A 16,262-nucleotide genomic window follows, 5' to 3' on the forward strand; every position below is an offset into this window, starting at 1 on the left:
CACTTGTTTAGAAAGACTAGTTAGAAATTTCTCTGGGAGTGAATGTTTAATGTGTTTTTGAGGTGTTGGGGTGAGGAGGGAGATTGTTATGGGGTTTGTACAGAAAATGCTTCGTTTTTCATCCTGCATCTTGCAAAGACTCACTTCTAGTGGGTTACAGCATATCTGATAACTTGAGAAAACCTCTAGCTGTGAAGAGGTAGTTGTAAAAGAGAAATAGGACAGCAAGAAGAGAAAGCTTTATTGGCAATTGGAAAAATAATTCTCTTTTTTTTCTGACTTCCCAAAATCCAGGGACAAACACATTCTTATCTGTATTGGCCACTGAAACAAATGAAATGCCAAATATTTTTGTTGGCTGTGGTGGGAGGCAGCCTTTTTTTTTTCCTTTTTTTTTTTTTCTATGGCAACACATCTCATTGTCATCATTTTTCACTTCAAGTAACTGACAAAGCCAGTGTGAAATATGTTCAGCAAATATGTAAAGCTATTTTTGCCCAAGTCTTAAAGTGTCATAAAAAAAAAAAAAAGGAAGTTGTCCAGCACCTTGGGTTACACAAGTGAGCATGATGAAGAGTGTGAAGAGCCATGTGAATGCTGGGAAGCTCCTCTGCTCCAGGACAGGCTGAGAAGAGAAGGCTCTGGGGAGACCCCACTGCAGAATTCCTCAAAGAGGGTTTGTAGAAAAGAGGGAGAATGCCTTTTGACAAGGGCACGCAGTGATAGGGCAAGGAAGAACAGTTTAAATAAACTAAAAGGGGAGATTTAGATTTCAATTGAATGTCAGGAAGAAATTCTTCCCTGTGAGGGTGGTGGGGCACTGGAACAGGTTGCCCAGACAAGCTGAGGGAGAAGTGTCCATCCTTTCAGAGTGTGGGCATTGTCCAACTGCAGTTTGTTACATTTCAACTGGATTCTGGTTGTGTGTGCTGAAATGGCTGCGCTTGGAACTGGAGCAGGACTTTGCTGTGTCCTGGCCAGGATCTGTCAGCATGGACTGCTTGCTGCAATGCCATTGTTGTGAGAAGAAAGAAACAACACTTAATGCTCCTGAGCATCTGTTTTGTCATGAACATGCTATGATTTATCTGTTCTGTGAGCAAATCAGGGTCTGATGAATTAGAGGACTATTATAGTGCTTCAGCTGCTAATAGTCATAAGTCCAGGAGAATGTTGTGATAAGAAATGGGGGAAAAAAAATCACTCTATTCCATGTAAACTATTTTACAATGAAAAAATTTACAAAATTCATAGTTATTTTTTTTCTTACAGAATTGGGAGAGGTAAAACATTAATACTTGGCTGGTTGTCATAAGAGGACTTGCAGGCAAAACCAAAGTAGTGTTTCATAAAACTCTCCATTTATGGAATGTGTGATGTGTGCTCATGGGTGTAAATTTTTTTTAATGAATAAGAGGATGGGTAGCGAAGAAATGTCATTGTGCTGTTTATTCTAGTTTTTCCATTCTGCTCTGCTAGCATGAAATTTGGGTAATAAATCATTCAAACAGCTTAACTTCTATTAGTAGAAGATATGGATATGGTGGAAGAGAAAAAAAACAAAACCCTACAATGTTTGAGGGATCCAGGCAGTGCACTTCTTAATGACTAGGACAGCATTATATTTCATTCAGGCTTAGTGCCTCCAAATTATTGTCTCAGGCCTGTCATTCCTTTATTAACATTAATGAAAGTTGGATATCTGAAGTTGTTTGCAGCATCCATTTCTCAACTGAAATTTGGTTAGAAAAAACCCCATACCTTTGATGGATGTAGCAAACAGATTTGCCTGCTTTTTTAAAAGGGGATCATTCACAGCTGGGTAGTAGGAAGTAGTGACTATGGCTTTTAACTCTGAAAAAAATTTACTTTTTGTAAAGTAAAAGAATTGTGATTATCTATCATCCTTGCCCTAATTTTTTCAACCATTTTGAGAATTCAGTGAAAAGATTAGTTTTTCAGTTAATGTGGATAACTTCCAAAACAGTTAAATCATGCAAAATTTGATCAAATAATAAAAGCAAACTGCTGCATCAGGTTTTAAAAATCATTTCAGATTTGGAAGACAGAATTTTGTCATGCCATCAATTAGAGGTATTATTGAAAATACTGTTTAAGATACATCTATATATGAGCAATGTGATTTCTGGGGGTTTGCTGTTTTTTGGTTGTTTTTTGCTTTTTCCCTTTGATATACCTCACTGTGGGTACAGCATAAGCTTTGTAATCTGCTTTTTGAGCAATAGAGATGGTGGTTGTTCCCTCAGGTATGTGTGAGTTATTTACTTTTATTTTAGAGTCTTGACTAACATTAAGAGTACCTCTGAATTGTTTCATTTCTTTACATTTTTGGGACATAAAAATGTTATCCTTTTCTGCACTAAAAACCAGTCAATAAAATACAATATTTTAGATTAGTTAAAGATGATACAATGGGAAATTGGTACTCTTCATTCAGAAGGCTGGATAATTAAGTTGAATTTTTATGGCAGCAAAAATCAATGTCTAGGTGGACTTTGGAAGAATGCCTATAAAAGGACTGGCATTTGCATTAAGTAGCAGCACTAAATTTTTGACTGAGTCACAGATGGTACGTACCAGTGTTTCTTTTTTTGTTTTGTCATCCTGTATCAACCTGTACGGGTTTAAAATGTGACGTAAATTGATGCTTCTTTTGAAAGTGATGACAGTGACACAAATCCTGAATGAAACCTGCAAGATTGTAGGTTATTCTTATTCTCAAAATAGTTCTTAGACCTCAGCTTGTTTAAATGCAGGGTATGTTAAATATTTAGGAAAGGCAGCGAGGAAGGTTTTGGTTTCCTTCGGTGTCTTGTCTGGTATTTTATTTAACAAAGGATTTCTTGTGGCAGTTGGTTTTTCTCGTTATAAACTTTGAGCCTGATGGAGATGTGGGAACACTTGGCCTTTCCAGAAGAAAAGATGTGGTGGGGTTGTGGTTTTTCAAGACTGTGGAGGGATTTGGTGGTTTTAGGATGGCATGGATGTTTTTAAATTTTAATTTAGTATAAAACTTTAAAAAGTGTTAACAGCAAAAGAACTGGGAATACTTTACCTTCTGAGGACTTTTTTTGTGTTGAAAAGATTTCTCTCTTAGATCCTTGCAAGCATGACTTTTTCTTCTGAAATATGAATCCTTGTCATCTTGGGAAATTTTTAAAGATTTCACACTGTTTTCAGTATCTTAATCTCTTTTAGTTGAATATATTGCAAGGCATTATCAAAGCTGGTATCCTTGAAATGTTAGGATGACAAACATGTTTCACACACTTCACTTTTTAATGAGGTAAAGAAAGAGAGACTTCTCCATTATGCCCACACTGAGCATCTGGAGGATCAGAGTGAGTGGTTCACAGAATATTCCTATTAAACAGTTGAAATGCCACTTATTATTAGCTGAAGCTAAATGGGCTAATAGGAGGTGGAGGCGTTGCTGTGATGCCCTTGTCCTCAGAGCACACTGTGTATTCCTCAGTGCCCTTTGCCCTTCACTGAGGTAGAACAGCTTGCAGGGTTTTGTTATTTAAAAAAGTGTGTAGTGGTTACAAACTGATCAAGATTGTATAAAAACACCACTTTTTTCCTCCTCCTCTTTTCTTGAGCAAATGACATCTTGAAGGTCAGCACCAATTCACTGCACCCTTCAGAGAGTGGGTTTTTTCCTCCAGCCTTCCCAGGCTAATGAAAGCCCTTTGAGAAAAATCCCATCAAAGATTTCAGCAGCCTTGACTTCTCCACCCTGGACACTGCACAAGTCCATTCAATGGAGACCTTTGAGAGGACATAAAGCTTTAAGCCATGAGTACTCCCTGAGCTAGAGGGACTTTTTTTTTTTTTTTTTGAGTGGTAATTCAAGGTTACTGTCTTGGTCAGAACATTTTGACCAAAAGCACAGTCCTGAGAAAAGTGAAGGGAATGGTTTGTACCCTGTGGTTATAGAGCAGTTAGCTCATGAACCAAAATGCATCATTACTATCATTCAGTTAGTGTTATCAGGAAAACTGTCAGATTTAAATGCTTAGGAGAGCTCTTGTAGCTGTTGCCATGGTAATATCAGAAAAGCAACGTGGTAATGTTCATCCACATCCCATATTCAGTTAAATTCCTTTGCAGTCTTTTAACTGTGAAAGGAAGGTACCATATTGTACCAGGCTCTGTTTCTTTTGAGCTGGAACAAATGAAGGCTGAATTTAACTCTTTGTGTGAAGATGAAATACAAATCCTAAGCACAAGTGATCCAATTTGATTTACTCTTGGTTTGCTTGCATAGTGTGCGTAAAAGACCCTCTGTGGAGTTACTGATCGGCTGTTCATGCCATGGTGTCATGACTTGGAATTTGGTCTGGGCTTTAATAAAACACATGTGCTGCAGTCACAAACTAAACATTTTGTTAGAAGAATGGATCTACCTCCTATGTAAATCTTCTGTAAGTGCAGAAGTGTGAACATTTATGACTAGAATTCCAGATCCTGCTCTCTCATTTGGCCTCACTTTTGTAACACTCTTCCCTGCCACTGAGCCTGCCCTGTGTTTCCAACCTGTGTGGTGTTATCCGCTGTGCATTTTTAGTTTCAGTCTTCCGTTTTCTGACATTCAAGCTCCTTTTTTCACTGACTTGCTACAAGAAGTTGTTTTCCAGAGCCCTCCCCCAGCCTCCTGCCCTGGAAAGCCTTTGCCTTCACTCTTGGTACGAAGCAGAGCCCACGTCCTGTCCTTGCTGACCTACATTTGCACAGTGCAGCATTTCAGAGCTGGCCGTGCAGCTTCCCTGCCTCCCTCCTTCCCTTGGGCTGCCCGTGCAGTGGCTGGGGAAGGGAGGCAGGGCTGGATGAGCTGGAGATGGGATCTGTAGGAATAACAGCCAGTGCCATGTCCAGAACGTGTGCTCAGCAAGCGGGTGATGCTGTGCCCCGAGTCACATCCTGCTTTGGAGGGACAATCTGAAATGAAAAGGACAATCACGCTTTTCATTGAGAGGTGCAGTTCTCACAGAGTGTAACTGAGTGATTGTCCAATATTTGCTTATTTGTGCTATTTGACAGCAAAAGAAGGATTGAGAAATAGCATCTAAAACTGGGAAAATATGGCAACAACAAGTGGTGTTTTTGCAAATTAGTTACAAGCCTGTTCTTTCCAAAAGCACAAATGGAAGGAGTAGTAGCTCCTATATTAGCATCTTCCCTCTCCCTTTCATTTCCTCCTTGGAAGTTTCCATGCATTGCAATGAGAATTCATTCAAGGGAAAAGGTTTTCTTGCCCTGTGGGATTATGTAGGTATTTTAGATTGATGTGTGATTAGGGACTGTGTTAACATATCAGGAAAATAAGTGGGAAGGGGGAGGCAGTCTGCAGTAATGGCCTTTAGGTGCTTCCCTCCCCTCTAGTGCCTGATTTAGCCTGGGCTTGGAGACAGTTAATGCATGTCTTAACATGTTGATATATTCTGAAAATATTTTGTAAATGAGGACTGACACGTTTAATATTACTGCACTGCAAAGAAAAGCAGATTCTAAATTGCTGTTCTAGTAAGGTTAACCTGAAAAGCAGTCTGTCTCATCTCTTCTAGATCACTGCCATCCCATAATTTAAGTTTATAAATTTAAGTGAAGATCTTAGTGGGCAGTGAATTTTCTCTCAGAACAACCACTGATGCTTGGAAGTACCTTGACATGTAATTTTGAAAATTTAGAACGATTGCAAACTTCACCCATGAAAGATATCTCAGTGACTGGGGATGGGATCACTTTTACTACATCAAAACCTGTAGTTGCACATTTTGCATTCCTAATTCTACTGGTGTGGGATGTGCAAATATCTCATACCACTGATTTAATTGGAGATGTAAAAGGAACAGTTCTGTTGTTCAATAACAACTTTTTTTTGGTGGAACTTCATTTTGGTCCTATAGTATCAATGTGTAAACCTTTATTAAGCTGAAATAATATAATTTCATATAAAAATCCTATAATTTCAAATATGGGGAAGTGATGGAATTCCAATTTCTGGTTCTTGTTACCAGGCCAGCTTTTCTAAGATTTTTCTTTGCCATAATAATGGTGCTGATGATGTCATGATTTTTTTTCTGCCATCATAACTTTTGCGCCATTATGACTTTTTATATTTGTTTTCAACCTGAAGCAGACATACAGAGAAGTAAAAACATTTAAAGCAAGTATTATATAAACTCTTGTACTTCTGTATTCTATGAATAGTTATATCCTTTACTGCATTGCAGACATGTTTTTAGCTACAAGTTTGTATGCTATTGCTAATGAAAAATGCTTTTTTTTCTTGCTGTATGGGGAAAGGAAGTGAGAGAACTTGTCCAAGCTTTTAATGATATAATTAATTATTGCACTATTTTTTACATGAACTGTTTTTATATTCTAGTAGAGTGAGCAAATAGCTTAAACACAAGCTAGAAAACAGTAAAACATTCAGAGAAAAGAATGTAGAGCGTTCATTCCGTAATTGCATATTTCATCATACAAAATGATTCCCTTTTGTTTCTGAAAGCTTTGCAACAAACTCTGTATGAAAACAGTACTTGGATGCAAATGTTTTTAGTAGCCTTTGACCATCTTGATCAGGATTCAAGTATGTTTATAAAGGAGTTTCAACTTACACCCAAACATTAATACAAATTGAAAAAAACACGTCGAGCCCTAAAAGGGCATTAAGAATGGCTTTTAATTTAGCATTCTGGTGCTCCTCACTAGTGCTGTAGGTAGCAGGAGGTTTGGTATGCTGAACTCACGGGCACTGTGCTGTGGTTCTGCCAAGCCTGGGCAGATCAACACCGTGTGGGAGCTCCAAAGCCCCGCACCCAAGAGGTGCCTTGGCTGCCAAACTTGGTGATTCCAGTGCCAAACTGTTTAAGGTTTAGTATTAACCCCTTGGACTGCACCCAGGAGCCAAAGAGCATTTAGGACTAGCCAGAATTGGTAAAATCAAGTACATCACAGTGGAGCTGGGAAGTGCCAAGGCCTGGGAGCAGGGCTGAAGTCCTCTCCAGGAGGCTGGATTGTGTCCTTGGCCAGCACTGCCTGGGGAGGGGCCACTTATGGCATTGGCCATCTTCCACAGCTCAGTCCCCTGCAGCAGCTGGCTTCCCACACTGGCTCTGGGGTCCAGAGCTGGCACTGCAGGGTAGAGCCTGCCTGCAGAGACCTCCACCAGGTGCCTTCAGCTGCATGCCAGCTGTGGCCTGTGCCAGCTGGGAGCGAGCAGTGCTTGGAGTGGGGAGAACTGCACTGGGGGCTGAAAGCACTCTCCCAAAACTTCTGTCCAGGGCAGCTTCTCTCACGTGATAGCCAACAGGCATCATGTAAACTCAGTGGAGTGCAGAAATCTCTGCAGAAGAGAGTTACTACTTTACAGGTATTTGCTTTGCCCAAAACCAGATATTTATATGATCTGAGGTGTGTTGGAAATGGAGAAATGTACAATTAGCACACCCCAAATACAACAGAGGAAAAGATTTAGTGGAAGATCAGCAAAAAAATGGTGTCGAGCAAATTCCCATCTCCACCTTCCAGAGCACCTGCTGGAATTGCTTCAGAGGTGCATCCAGTGCCTTGCAGTCTGTTGACATGTGAGAGTTGCTGCAGACAGACAGCCCAAGAGCTGCTGAGAATGGTCAGTAATATGATTTGTCTTCTCATTAAAAGGAGAAAACTCTGCTTTAATCTCTGTACTGTGCACGAAAACCAGGCTTCAAGGACTAGGGAACACTAGAAAAACCTAGAAATTTCTCACTTTAGCATTACTTTCTTCCTGAGCAGCTTTCCCAGAAAAAGTAAAATCTTAAGACCATAAATATAATCAATTTTATTAAATAATAAAAGTACATCAAATATTTGTATTTTCTCCAATTAATAAGTCCCAGTCAAACAGAAAACTAATTGCAGTTTGATCATTTGCTGATGATCAGAGGTGGGTATTGCTTACCCTGGCACTGTGACAAGCAGTAATAACCTGAATTTGATACAACTCTGCTGTAACAGTTGGAAAATAAGTTTTAAAAGTTCTGTTTGTTAGAAAACTGCAAACCTGTAAATAGATTTAACCCACTTCTCACAATTTATTTTCAGTGGTACGTGTTGTGACTTTAAATTGCTTGGGTTTTGTTCCTGCCCATATTGCTGGCTGGAACTCTCAATCTTATTGTGACCTAGTTTTCCCCATCTATAAACTCAGGTGTGGGGCTTAATTTTCTCCAGCAGATGTGCTTTCACTTGGCTGACTCTTGCTTTCTGTCAGACAGGAAAGAGCAAAACAACACATTTGATTACTTTTTCTCCCTCTTTGCAAAAAATGAAATTTTGTCAAGATCGGTGCAAGACTGGAACTTGTGTTTTACATTTCTCATCAGCCTTTGAGTTACCTTGAAGTTATGTAGGGAAATTAATATCAGATCCAATGAATTTGCATGAAGGTTCCAAGTGGAATGGCACCAGATCTTAGGAGCTTGCCCTGTGACTTGTAGAGAATGAAGTAACTCAGTCAGCTCTTTGTGAACTGAAAGTTGCATCTAGAACACCACTTGAATTTCCGAAGATGATTCTTCAGAATCATCAAAGCAACTTTGCAACTTTGATTTCATTTATCTCTCCTTCCAGACCAAATAAGCAAACTTGTGAAAACTGGACCTACTTCAAGGGAGTACATTCTTAGTGCTTCAGAATTTATTGGTAGTGTTTTACTACATTGTGACATTGCTAAATGTGTGGTACATTAGTGTATAATAATTCTCATGTGGCATTTGAAGGTAAAACTGATCTGCCCTTTGTGCAATTCCTTAGTTCTTAATTTTTCATTTTATAGCAGTTCTGGACAATAAGAAATTACATGGAAGAGAACTAGAGCTATGAATGCACTCCTTAAAATAAAAATCTTAGTGTGGAAAATATGCTCAATTATATTTTACTGGCACATCAATCAGCAATTGTACCACCAAAGTGTGCATGCTTATTATTGCATGTTAACACAGAAATCCTTATATACCACCTTGTCATTTCTTTTCCTTAACCTCGAATTCGCCGGGAAAACCTTTTGGTTATAATTTCACCGTACTCAAGAGCTATAATTTTTTTTTTTAACTTAAAAAAATAATTTCCCTCCTGCACTGTGTGCTGGGCTGGGGCTGCTGGGTGTTGCCTGTCCATGCTGTGTATGTACACGTGCCGCGGGGCCGGGCGCTCGCGGCCCTCAGTGCAGCCTGCGGTGGCGGTACCTGCCGGCCTTGTCTTTGGCCGCGTTGGCGCAGGCGTTGTGCTTGTTCTGCTGTAAGTGGTTCCAGTATTTGATCAGTTCGCTGGGTTGGAACTGATGGGAGGTAATTAGGTGGCTGTATTTACAGCTGGAGTAAGAAACTCGCCAGTGGTTGAAGACAAACTCGTTGGGTGGGGGCATGGGGTCAATCCGCAGCTTGGCGAGACAGATCCCCACGTACACGTCCTCTAAGTGTAAACGTCTGATGCTTAAGGAGACCTTAAAGATTTTTTCTGCTAAGTCTCCAGAAAAAACATAACCAGTTCCAGAGCAGAATACAGGGTAACGTTCACTTGGATACAAATCGGGTGGCATATACCACTTGCTATCCTTGTTCCTGTTAGGTGCATAACCTCTCATTAAATAACCTGTAAAATACTTGTGCCTCGGAGGAAGTTCTGGTTTCAGAAGCTTGTGTATTAAATATTCAGTATTGACAAACATATCACTATCAGTTTTCATAACATACGGAACATGTGGACAGTAGGTTGCAACCCAGTTCATTCCCATCAGAGTTTTTATAGTTAAATTATAGTAGGTGTCGAAGTATTCTTGTTGAATGATGTCGTGGTACTGTCTGCTTTCCTCAAGGATGGTTCTCTGGAGGTATCCATCTACCTTGGTGCTTAAGCCCAACAAAAAGATCCGCACAATTTGGATGCCAGGCGTCAGGCTCTCGTTGCCCCAGGTCTGTCGAATCGCTTGTCTGGCCTCCACCTGGCCTGGCTCTGCAGCTATGAGCAGTATTAGAAAAGGGGTTTTTTCCTGGCACTTGGCAGGCTCGTTGATGACGTATCTGAAATGATAGGAAGTTGGGTGCCCGGTGCCTTTCTCGTTGTAAATACTTCCGTTGGCACTGAGGGTGTTTTCCAGACCGGTTACTCCCTGCGGGGACAGATCCGTGTTGTTGGGGTTGGTGACTGTCTGAGGCCTGAGTGTCTGAGGCACAGCGTCTCTCCACACGCTCCTCAGAGAGCTGTGGTTGGTCTCGCTTTTTGTAGATCTAAATCCTCGTATGGTGTAAGACATGGGGCTTTCTCTGAATCCAGCCTTGCCTGGCAGCCAGTCGTGATGGTTAAAGAACAGAAACATGGCAAAAAGAAACACCAGAGAGACCAGGCCGATGAGATGGGTGCGAAACAGAGACCTTTTGGTATTCCAGGTCATCTTTGCCAAGCAGCAGTGTCGTCTTCTCCACTGAAGCATGTTGTAAGGATCCAGTGATGGGGTATGAGACAGTGCTCAAGGAAAAGGCTTTTCCAATTGCTTTAGAATCCACTGCTATTCTTTGGTATTCATTTTCCTTTGAGTTGAGCAATCGTCTGCAAATGGCTCACTCTGCAAAGAATTAAAAAAAAATCAGAAATCTTTCATTTTACAGACTCGTAATATAAACAGTTACAAGTAGAAACTAGATATAAACATAGAATTGAGTTAAATTTACTTTTTCAAAGAACAGCCCATGTCAATGGAAATAAGATTTGACTTAGGCTAAAAGCCAACCTTGTTTTATGTTTTAACTTGATTTGTTGGCTTTTAAAAATGCTTTTTTGCCTGGTAAAGTTTCGACAAACATCCTGGATACCAAAGATAAAGAGGCAAAAAAAATGGATCATGTTAGCAGCAAAAAGTGTGAAGTAGATGTAAATAGCTTCACATCCATGGCTGTGAAATCTTTGTAGAGTGTTTGAGAAGGACTGAATGAGAAAGCCTTGCTGGCAGATGGAAGGTTTAATGGCATTAATTAAAATTGATTTGACATGCAGAGGCTGGGATGGCTCACAGTCTCAGAGCCCTTTCTGCAGACGGCCGTGCCTGGTGGTGGGACAGACGGCGCGGGGCTGGCGATGGCAGAGCTCTGTTAGTCACAGGACACTGCCTGGCGCGTCTCCGCTGGCCCCACTGTGCCAGCAAGGTCAGCGAGAAGATGCACCTGTCAAAATTCATTTTCAGGGTCCAGTAAGCTCACTGCACAGCCCTCAGATGCTAGTGCAGGACAACGCTCCTGGTCACTTCTCAGGCACCTTTCACCTCCTACTCTGCACTGGAGGAAAACATTGAGTGGAACACTGGGCTGTGGGGCCAGCCTGGGAGGCAGCTGAATTAAAATCAAGCTCTTGATTTTCAGAGATCTTGGGTAGTGATCATGTTAACTGGAAATAAAACTGCTCAGGACTAAGTTTCTGGCCAGCTATCTGATGATCATGATACTGGGTTGGGTTTTTTCCCCTCTATAAAAGTATGTGTAAGTACTGCACATAGCAGTTGGAAATTTCAAGTATTCTGACCAGCAGCTGTAGCTGTAGGAAAAAGTGCCAAAGTAGTCTGTGCTTCATTTTCTCTTAAATTTTTGTTCATATTCAGCAGCAGAGTCAATATGGCAGCTTCATGATGCTGCATATTAAAAGCTGATCACATCATCTCGTAAATGAACTTTCACTGTACAATAGCAATTCGTTTGTGATTTTCAATTTGCTCTAATTTATTCCTGGGCCCTAGGGTCTTGTATAGGAAAAAAGGATGACAGCTGAACAAGAGTCCATAGAAAAATGCTGTTTCTAATAGAAATATGCGATTTATTAATTGCTTCGCTATCTTCTTAAACCAATATTTGGATTAATTTGTGCATTTAAAAACCAAGTGATATGTTACATGGGAAATTACAGTGTTTAACACTGTAAGGGACTCACTTAAGATGAGATGTCAATCGAATAATAGGGTATTAAGCCGTATGTGTGTGATGCAACATTGAGTCTGCCCTGTTCACGAAAGGGAAAATTTGTGTTTCGGAAGGGTGGGGAGAGGGGTACACCTGATGTTTATTTTACTTACTGCCCGTATCTTTACCATCACCCTGCGGAGCGAGCGGGAGCGGCCTCACGGCCCGCCGCGCCCCGTGACCCCCGCCAGGGGGCGACGCTGCGCGCCCGGCGTGACGCGGGAAGGGCGCGCGCGCCGCGATCCTCCGGGAGCGGCCGAGCCCGGGCCGGGAGCGGCCGAGCCCGGGCCGGGAGCGGCCGAGCCCGGGCCGGGAGCGGCCGAGCCCGGGCCGGGAGCGGCCGAGCCCGGGCCGGGAGCGGCCGAGCCCGGGCCGGGAGCGGCCGAGCCCGGGCCGGGAGCGGCCGAGCCCGGCCCTCAGGCTGCTTCCATGCGTTTAAAGTATCTCTGATTTTCTTATTTAGCTATTCGGGGCTGGTGCCCCTTGCCGGAGACTCAGGTGTCTCTGTAAAAATCATAAACCCTTGTGTCTAAACTGGTTCAGGAATTAACCTGACACTCCATGCTGATACTGCTTTAACTTGAATGTAAAAGAAGATAAGCCCCAAACGTGTGAGACTCGTGTTCCTGTGACCATTTGCACCTGCTGGAAAAACAGAAGCTTGCCCTCAAAACTCGTAATTGTTAGTTTGTGTGCAGTGAGTTGCAGATGAACGCTCAGCTATTTGGGAACATCTCTGTAAAAGCAAACAGAAATGTCGCTTCAAAGCATAGCCCAGATCTCAGGGCAGTTCATTGTTCGTTTGGAGGGCAGCAGTGGCAATGTTTGATTAATTATTGTTCCATTGCATGCATTCACAGTTTAGGGAGAAAATCAAAGCTAGAATTTCACGAATGTGGAGCAGCAGCTAGAACTCACATTAATTTTGTCACACTGAATTGTTCCCCTTACAAAACTACAGTCATTAGATGGGAACACTTCAGCAAAAAGTGCACTGCCCTACTAATCTTTGTTTAATCTGAGGCAGTGTTTTGATGAGCGCCTCCTTCCATAAGGCAACAGGCAAAAGTGAGGATGTTAAGCTCCATAAATATTTGTGTGAGCTGACAGCGGTTTGCAGGTGCTGTTTCCCTGATGCTCTGATGTCCCAACAAAGGCACTTGCGATGGCCAAAGCCTTGCTTTATTAGGCTGCCTGCTTACATAATGCATTAGAAAATAAGTTTTACAGTGAGGGACAGAACTAGAATCAGAAGATATTTTAAGAGAGTCATATTTCCTTGATTTTTTTTTTATGTAGTTGCTTGATTTTTCAAGGTAGGAGTGTCTTAGAAAATCTGTCTCTGTTTGCCCTTTAAAACAGCATTTTATGAATAGGGGAAGCACCCATATCTGTGAAGCTGAAATACATCTGTATTTCAGCTTCATAGAGCTGTTGACTGAAAAACACCAAATAACGTGGGCTCATTTTCTTTGCAGTTGTGTGTAGAACATTTCGAAATATACAGTGGGGTGTTAAGCATGGAAAATACAGCAACAACAATGGCACCTTTGAAAAAAATACTACATGCTAGGGTGTATTGTTTAAGAAAAATGTATAAAACTGTCAATAGATATTAAACCCACCATCTAACTGTATAGTAAAAATACTATTTTCTTTCACTTAATTAGGGCTAGAGCATTACTTTTTTTTGCCCAAATACTTAAAATTCCATTTCAGAGAATGGTTATGAACAGGCACCAACTATTGACAGTCAATAAGAAAACCTAAGTACAGCAGAGGGTCTCTAGAACACTCACCTTGTCCTCGGGGAGTGTGTTGTTTCATGTAACTGCATTTTGGAGATATTATTTGTGATAATGCTGCTTCATTTTTGGCACCTAGCATTGCAGTCACTGATGCATTATCAAATGCCAAATACATAAACTGTGAATGCCTCTTGAATTTTTATTTGTGGTCTGTGCTCTGCTGGTGTTTTGGTTCCTGGTACTTGCAGTTCTGCTCTGTAATTACAGCTTTGAAAATTGAAGCATTCGACTTCCTATTCACACGTCTTGGATTTTCATATTTTGATTAGCTATGTGGGCAAACTCTTAAATTAGAGGGAAGAGTTCAAAAGGCAGCCTGAGTCTGTATTCTGATGAACAGCAGTTGAATATTGGGCCTCATTTAATGTGCCTGACTTCCCTTACGAGCTCCATTAATCTTCTGCACAAAACAGTATTTGGGATAAGGTTTGATGTGCAGGTTTTTAATGCCTGATACCAACGTCTTACATTAGCCAGGTGTGCTTCTCCTGGAGTGTTGCCTGAAGGTACATTTTTTGTTGTTGTTTTAAAAGTTCTCTCAAGTGACTTTATATTCTAAATGTCTTAAAACTGATTTGAAACCGGTGTCTGATGTATGCTGCATCCCTTGTTTTGTGAACTCCTTCCAGCTGCAGTTGTTTTATTTCATGTTGGCATTGCCTTGGGCAAAGAAAGCACATTTATATTGACATGTAATGATTTATTATAGCTTATTGGAAGATTCTGCAGATAAGCACTTTCTTTATGTAGTGTATTGAATTGCTATAGATTTAGGTCTTGAATTTGTATTGCAAATATTCACCTTTTCTTTTGTCACTAGTGACAAAGTATTTAAATTTCAACAAAAAATAGGAACGGATGGCAATTAGATGGAATGTCATTTTACAATCCAAGTTAAACAGTCAGTGTTTTCATATTAAACAGAAATTGCAGTGATGGCAGGAGATAAGTTACGTGCTTACCATTTTGAGTGTGTAGTGTTTGAAGGTTTCCTTTTGGGATGTCAGGGAGCCTGACGTTACTTGTGAATCGTGGTGCCTGATTGCACTGCTGATGGTTTAAATCGTGCCCAGTCTTTTGCATGCTCCCAGTTTATGCTTGGCTGGTAGTGCCCTTGTGACATTTTGCTTGTGTTTGGGGGGCAGAAAAGCAAGTGTAAAAAGGGCTGAGGGGACTTCTAAGATAATGTCTTTTGACTGTGTGGTCTGTTTTGATGGTTCGGTGCTCCCGGTATGTCACATTATGGCCATTTTGCCGTGCTTTAAGATTACTTCAGATAAGGATTAATTCTGACCTAGTTTGAGAGGATTTCTAACTGGTTTTTCTGTATTGGAGGGGTTTGAGTTTTTAATTTCTCAGTTAAAAGCAATCATTACAGGAGCTCCATTATCCCTTTAATCCTCCCTCTCCAGCCACACCAGCCTTGGCAGGCTGAGAGCACCGCATTTAGTCAGTGTAAGGGAGTGACATTGTGCTGGGGGAGAGCAAAACCTGCTAGAATTCTTTCTCCCTGCTCTGAGCCACTGTTATCACAGGGCTCTGCAAATGAGGAGCGATCATTATCTCTAATGGTCGGAAAGGTAACAGACAAGGGAACGAATATCACACACAAGGGTTTGACATACCTTCCTTGGTCAGGCCATTTATGGTGCAGGATTATACCCACAGAAAATAGTTTGGGCACGCCATCACTTCAGCAAAAAAAGATGCTCTCGACCATGCGCACATCCCGCGGCAGCCCTGCTTCCTGCCACCGCCGTGCCCGGGATCCGCTCTGTCCATCTGTCTGTCCGTGTTACCTTCCTCGCTGGCCGGCGGCGTCCTTGGCTCGGGGCTTTTTGTTCATGCTGCAGACAAAAGGACAGGAGCTGTGGCTGCTGCGGGGCTGGCTGCGCTCGCAGCCGCTGCGCTCCGGCTCTCACATCTGGCGCCTCGCAGCTCGGACAATCCAGGGCTGTGCTCTGCTCTCCTCAGGATCCATGTTCCTGCTGCAAATGTTAGCCGGGAGTGCAAGCGCCTGCTGCCTCAGTTGTCTTCAGTAATAGGATCTCCCTCTGCTCCTTCCTTCATTGTTGCTAGGCAGTAATAGAAATGGTTTGGAGTTGTTTTAACCCAGAATTGTGGTGTATAAAATCCATGCCGTAGTTCTTCGGCTGCTGCACAGGCAGGCAGCAGTTTAAATGTGGGCTTTGACAGATGCTGTCTTCTGACAGAGCAGAATTTAACGTCACTGCTTGGCTGAATCCCACGTGATTGTTTGCATTCATTTTGACTAAATCCAAAGGCAGACAGGAAGCTTTACAGGCTCTAGCTCTTACTTGATACATGATACGTACTCAGTTCAAGCACAGTGATAGGTGAATTGTATAAAAATTGTATGATCGTTAAGTGAAAAATTAAGGGGTTTTACAGATTGTTTTCACTTTTCCTTGACACTGCA

General features: G+C 41.7%; 2 protein-coding genes across 3 annotated transcripts in view; one reads left to right on the top strand and one right to left on the bottom strand.

Annotated features, from left to right (window-relative positions):
- CDC73 (cell division cycle 73) overlaps nt 1-16,262 on the top strand; it is a 101,017-nt gene that overhangs the window by 44,692 nt on the left and 40,063 nt on the right. The window lies entirely within an intron of this gene.
- Nucleotides 7,829-16,035, bottom strand: B3GALT2 (beta-1,3-galactosyltransferase 2). 2 transcript variants are annotated; one of them, XM_064427889.1, is made up of 2 exons: nt 15,448-16,035; nt 7,829-10,633 (listed from the first exon to the last, which is right to left on the bottom strand). In XM_064427889.1, the coding sequence occupies exon 2, from the start codon at nt 10,499-10,501 to the stop codon at nt 9,233-9,235; it is 1,269 nt and encodes a 422-aa protein (XP_064283959.1). In that variant the 5' UTR covers nt 10,502-10,633; nt 15,448-16,035; the 3' UTR covers nt 7,829-9,232. The 2 variants fall into 2 exon arrangements, with proteins under 2 accessions (XP_064283959.1, XP_064283960.1); XM_064427890.1 differs by lacking the exon at nt 15,448-16,035 and adding an exon at nt 12,128-12,207.

Source organism: Passer domesticus, chromosome 7 (genome assembly GCF_036417665.1).
Source record: "Passer domesticus isolate bPasDom1 chromosome 7, bPasDom1.hap1, whole genome shotgun sequence".
Lineage (NCBI taxonomy): Eukaryota > Metazoa > Chordata > Aves > Passeriformes > Passeridae > Passer > Passer domesticus.

Excerpts from the sequence above, each read along its gene's own strand:
- B3GALT2 (XM_064427889.1), bottom strand. The coding sequence starts at position 10,501 with ATGCTTCAGTGGAGAAGACGACACTGCTGCTTGGCAAAGATGACCTGG.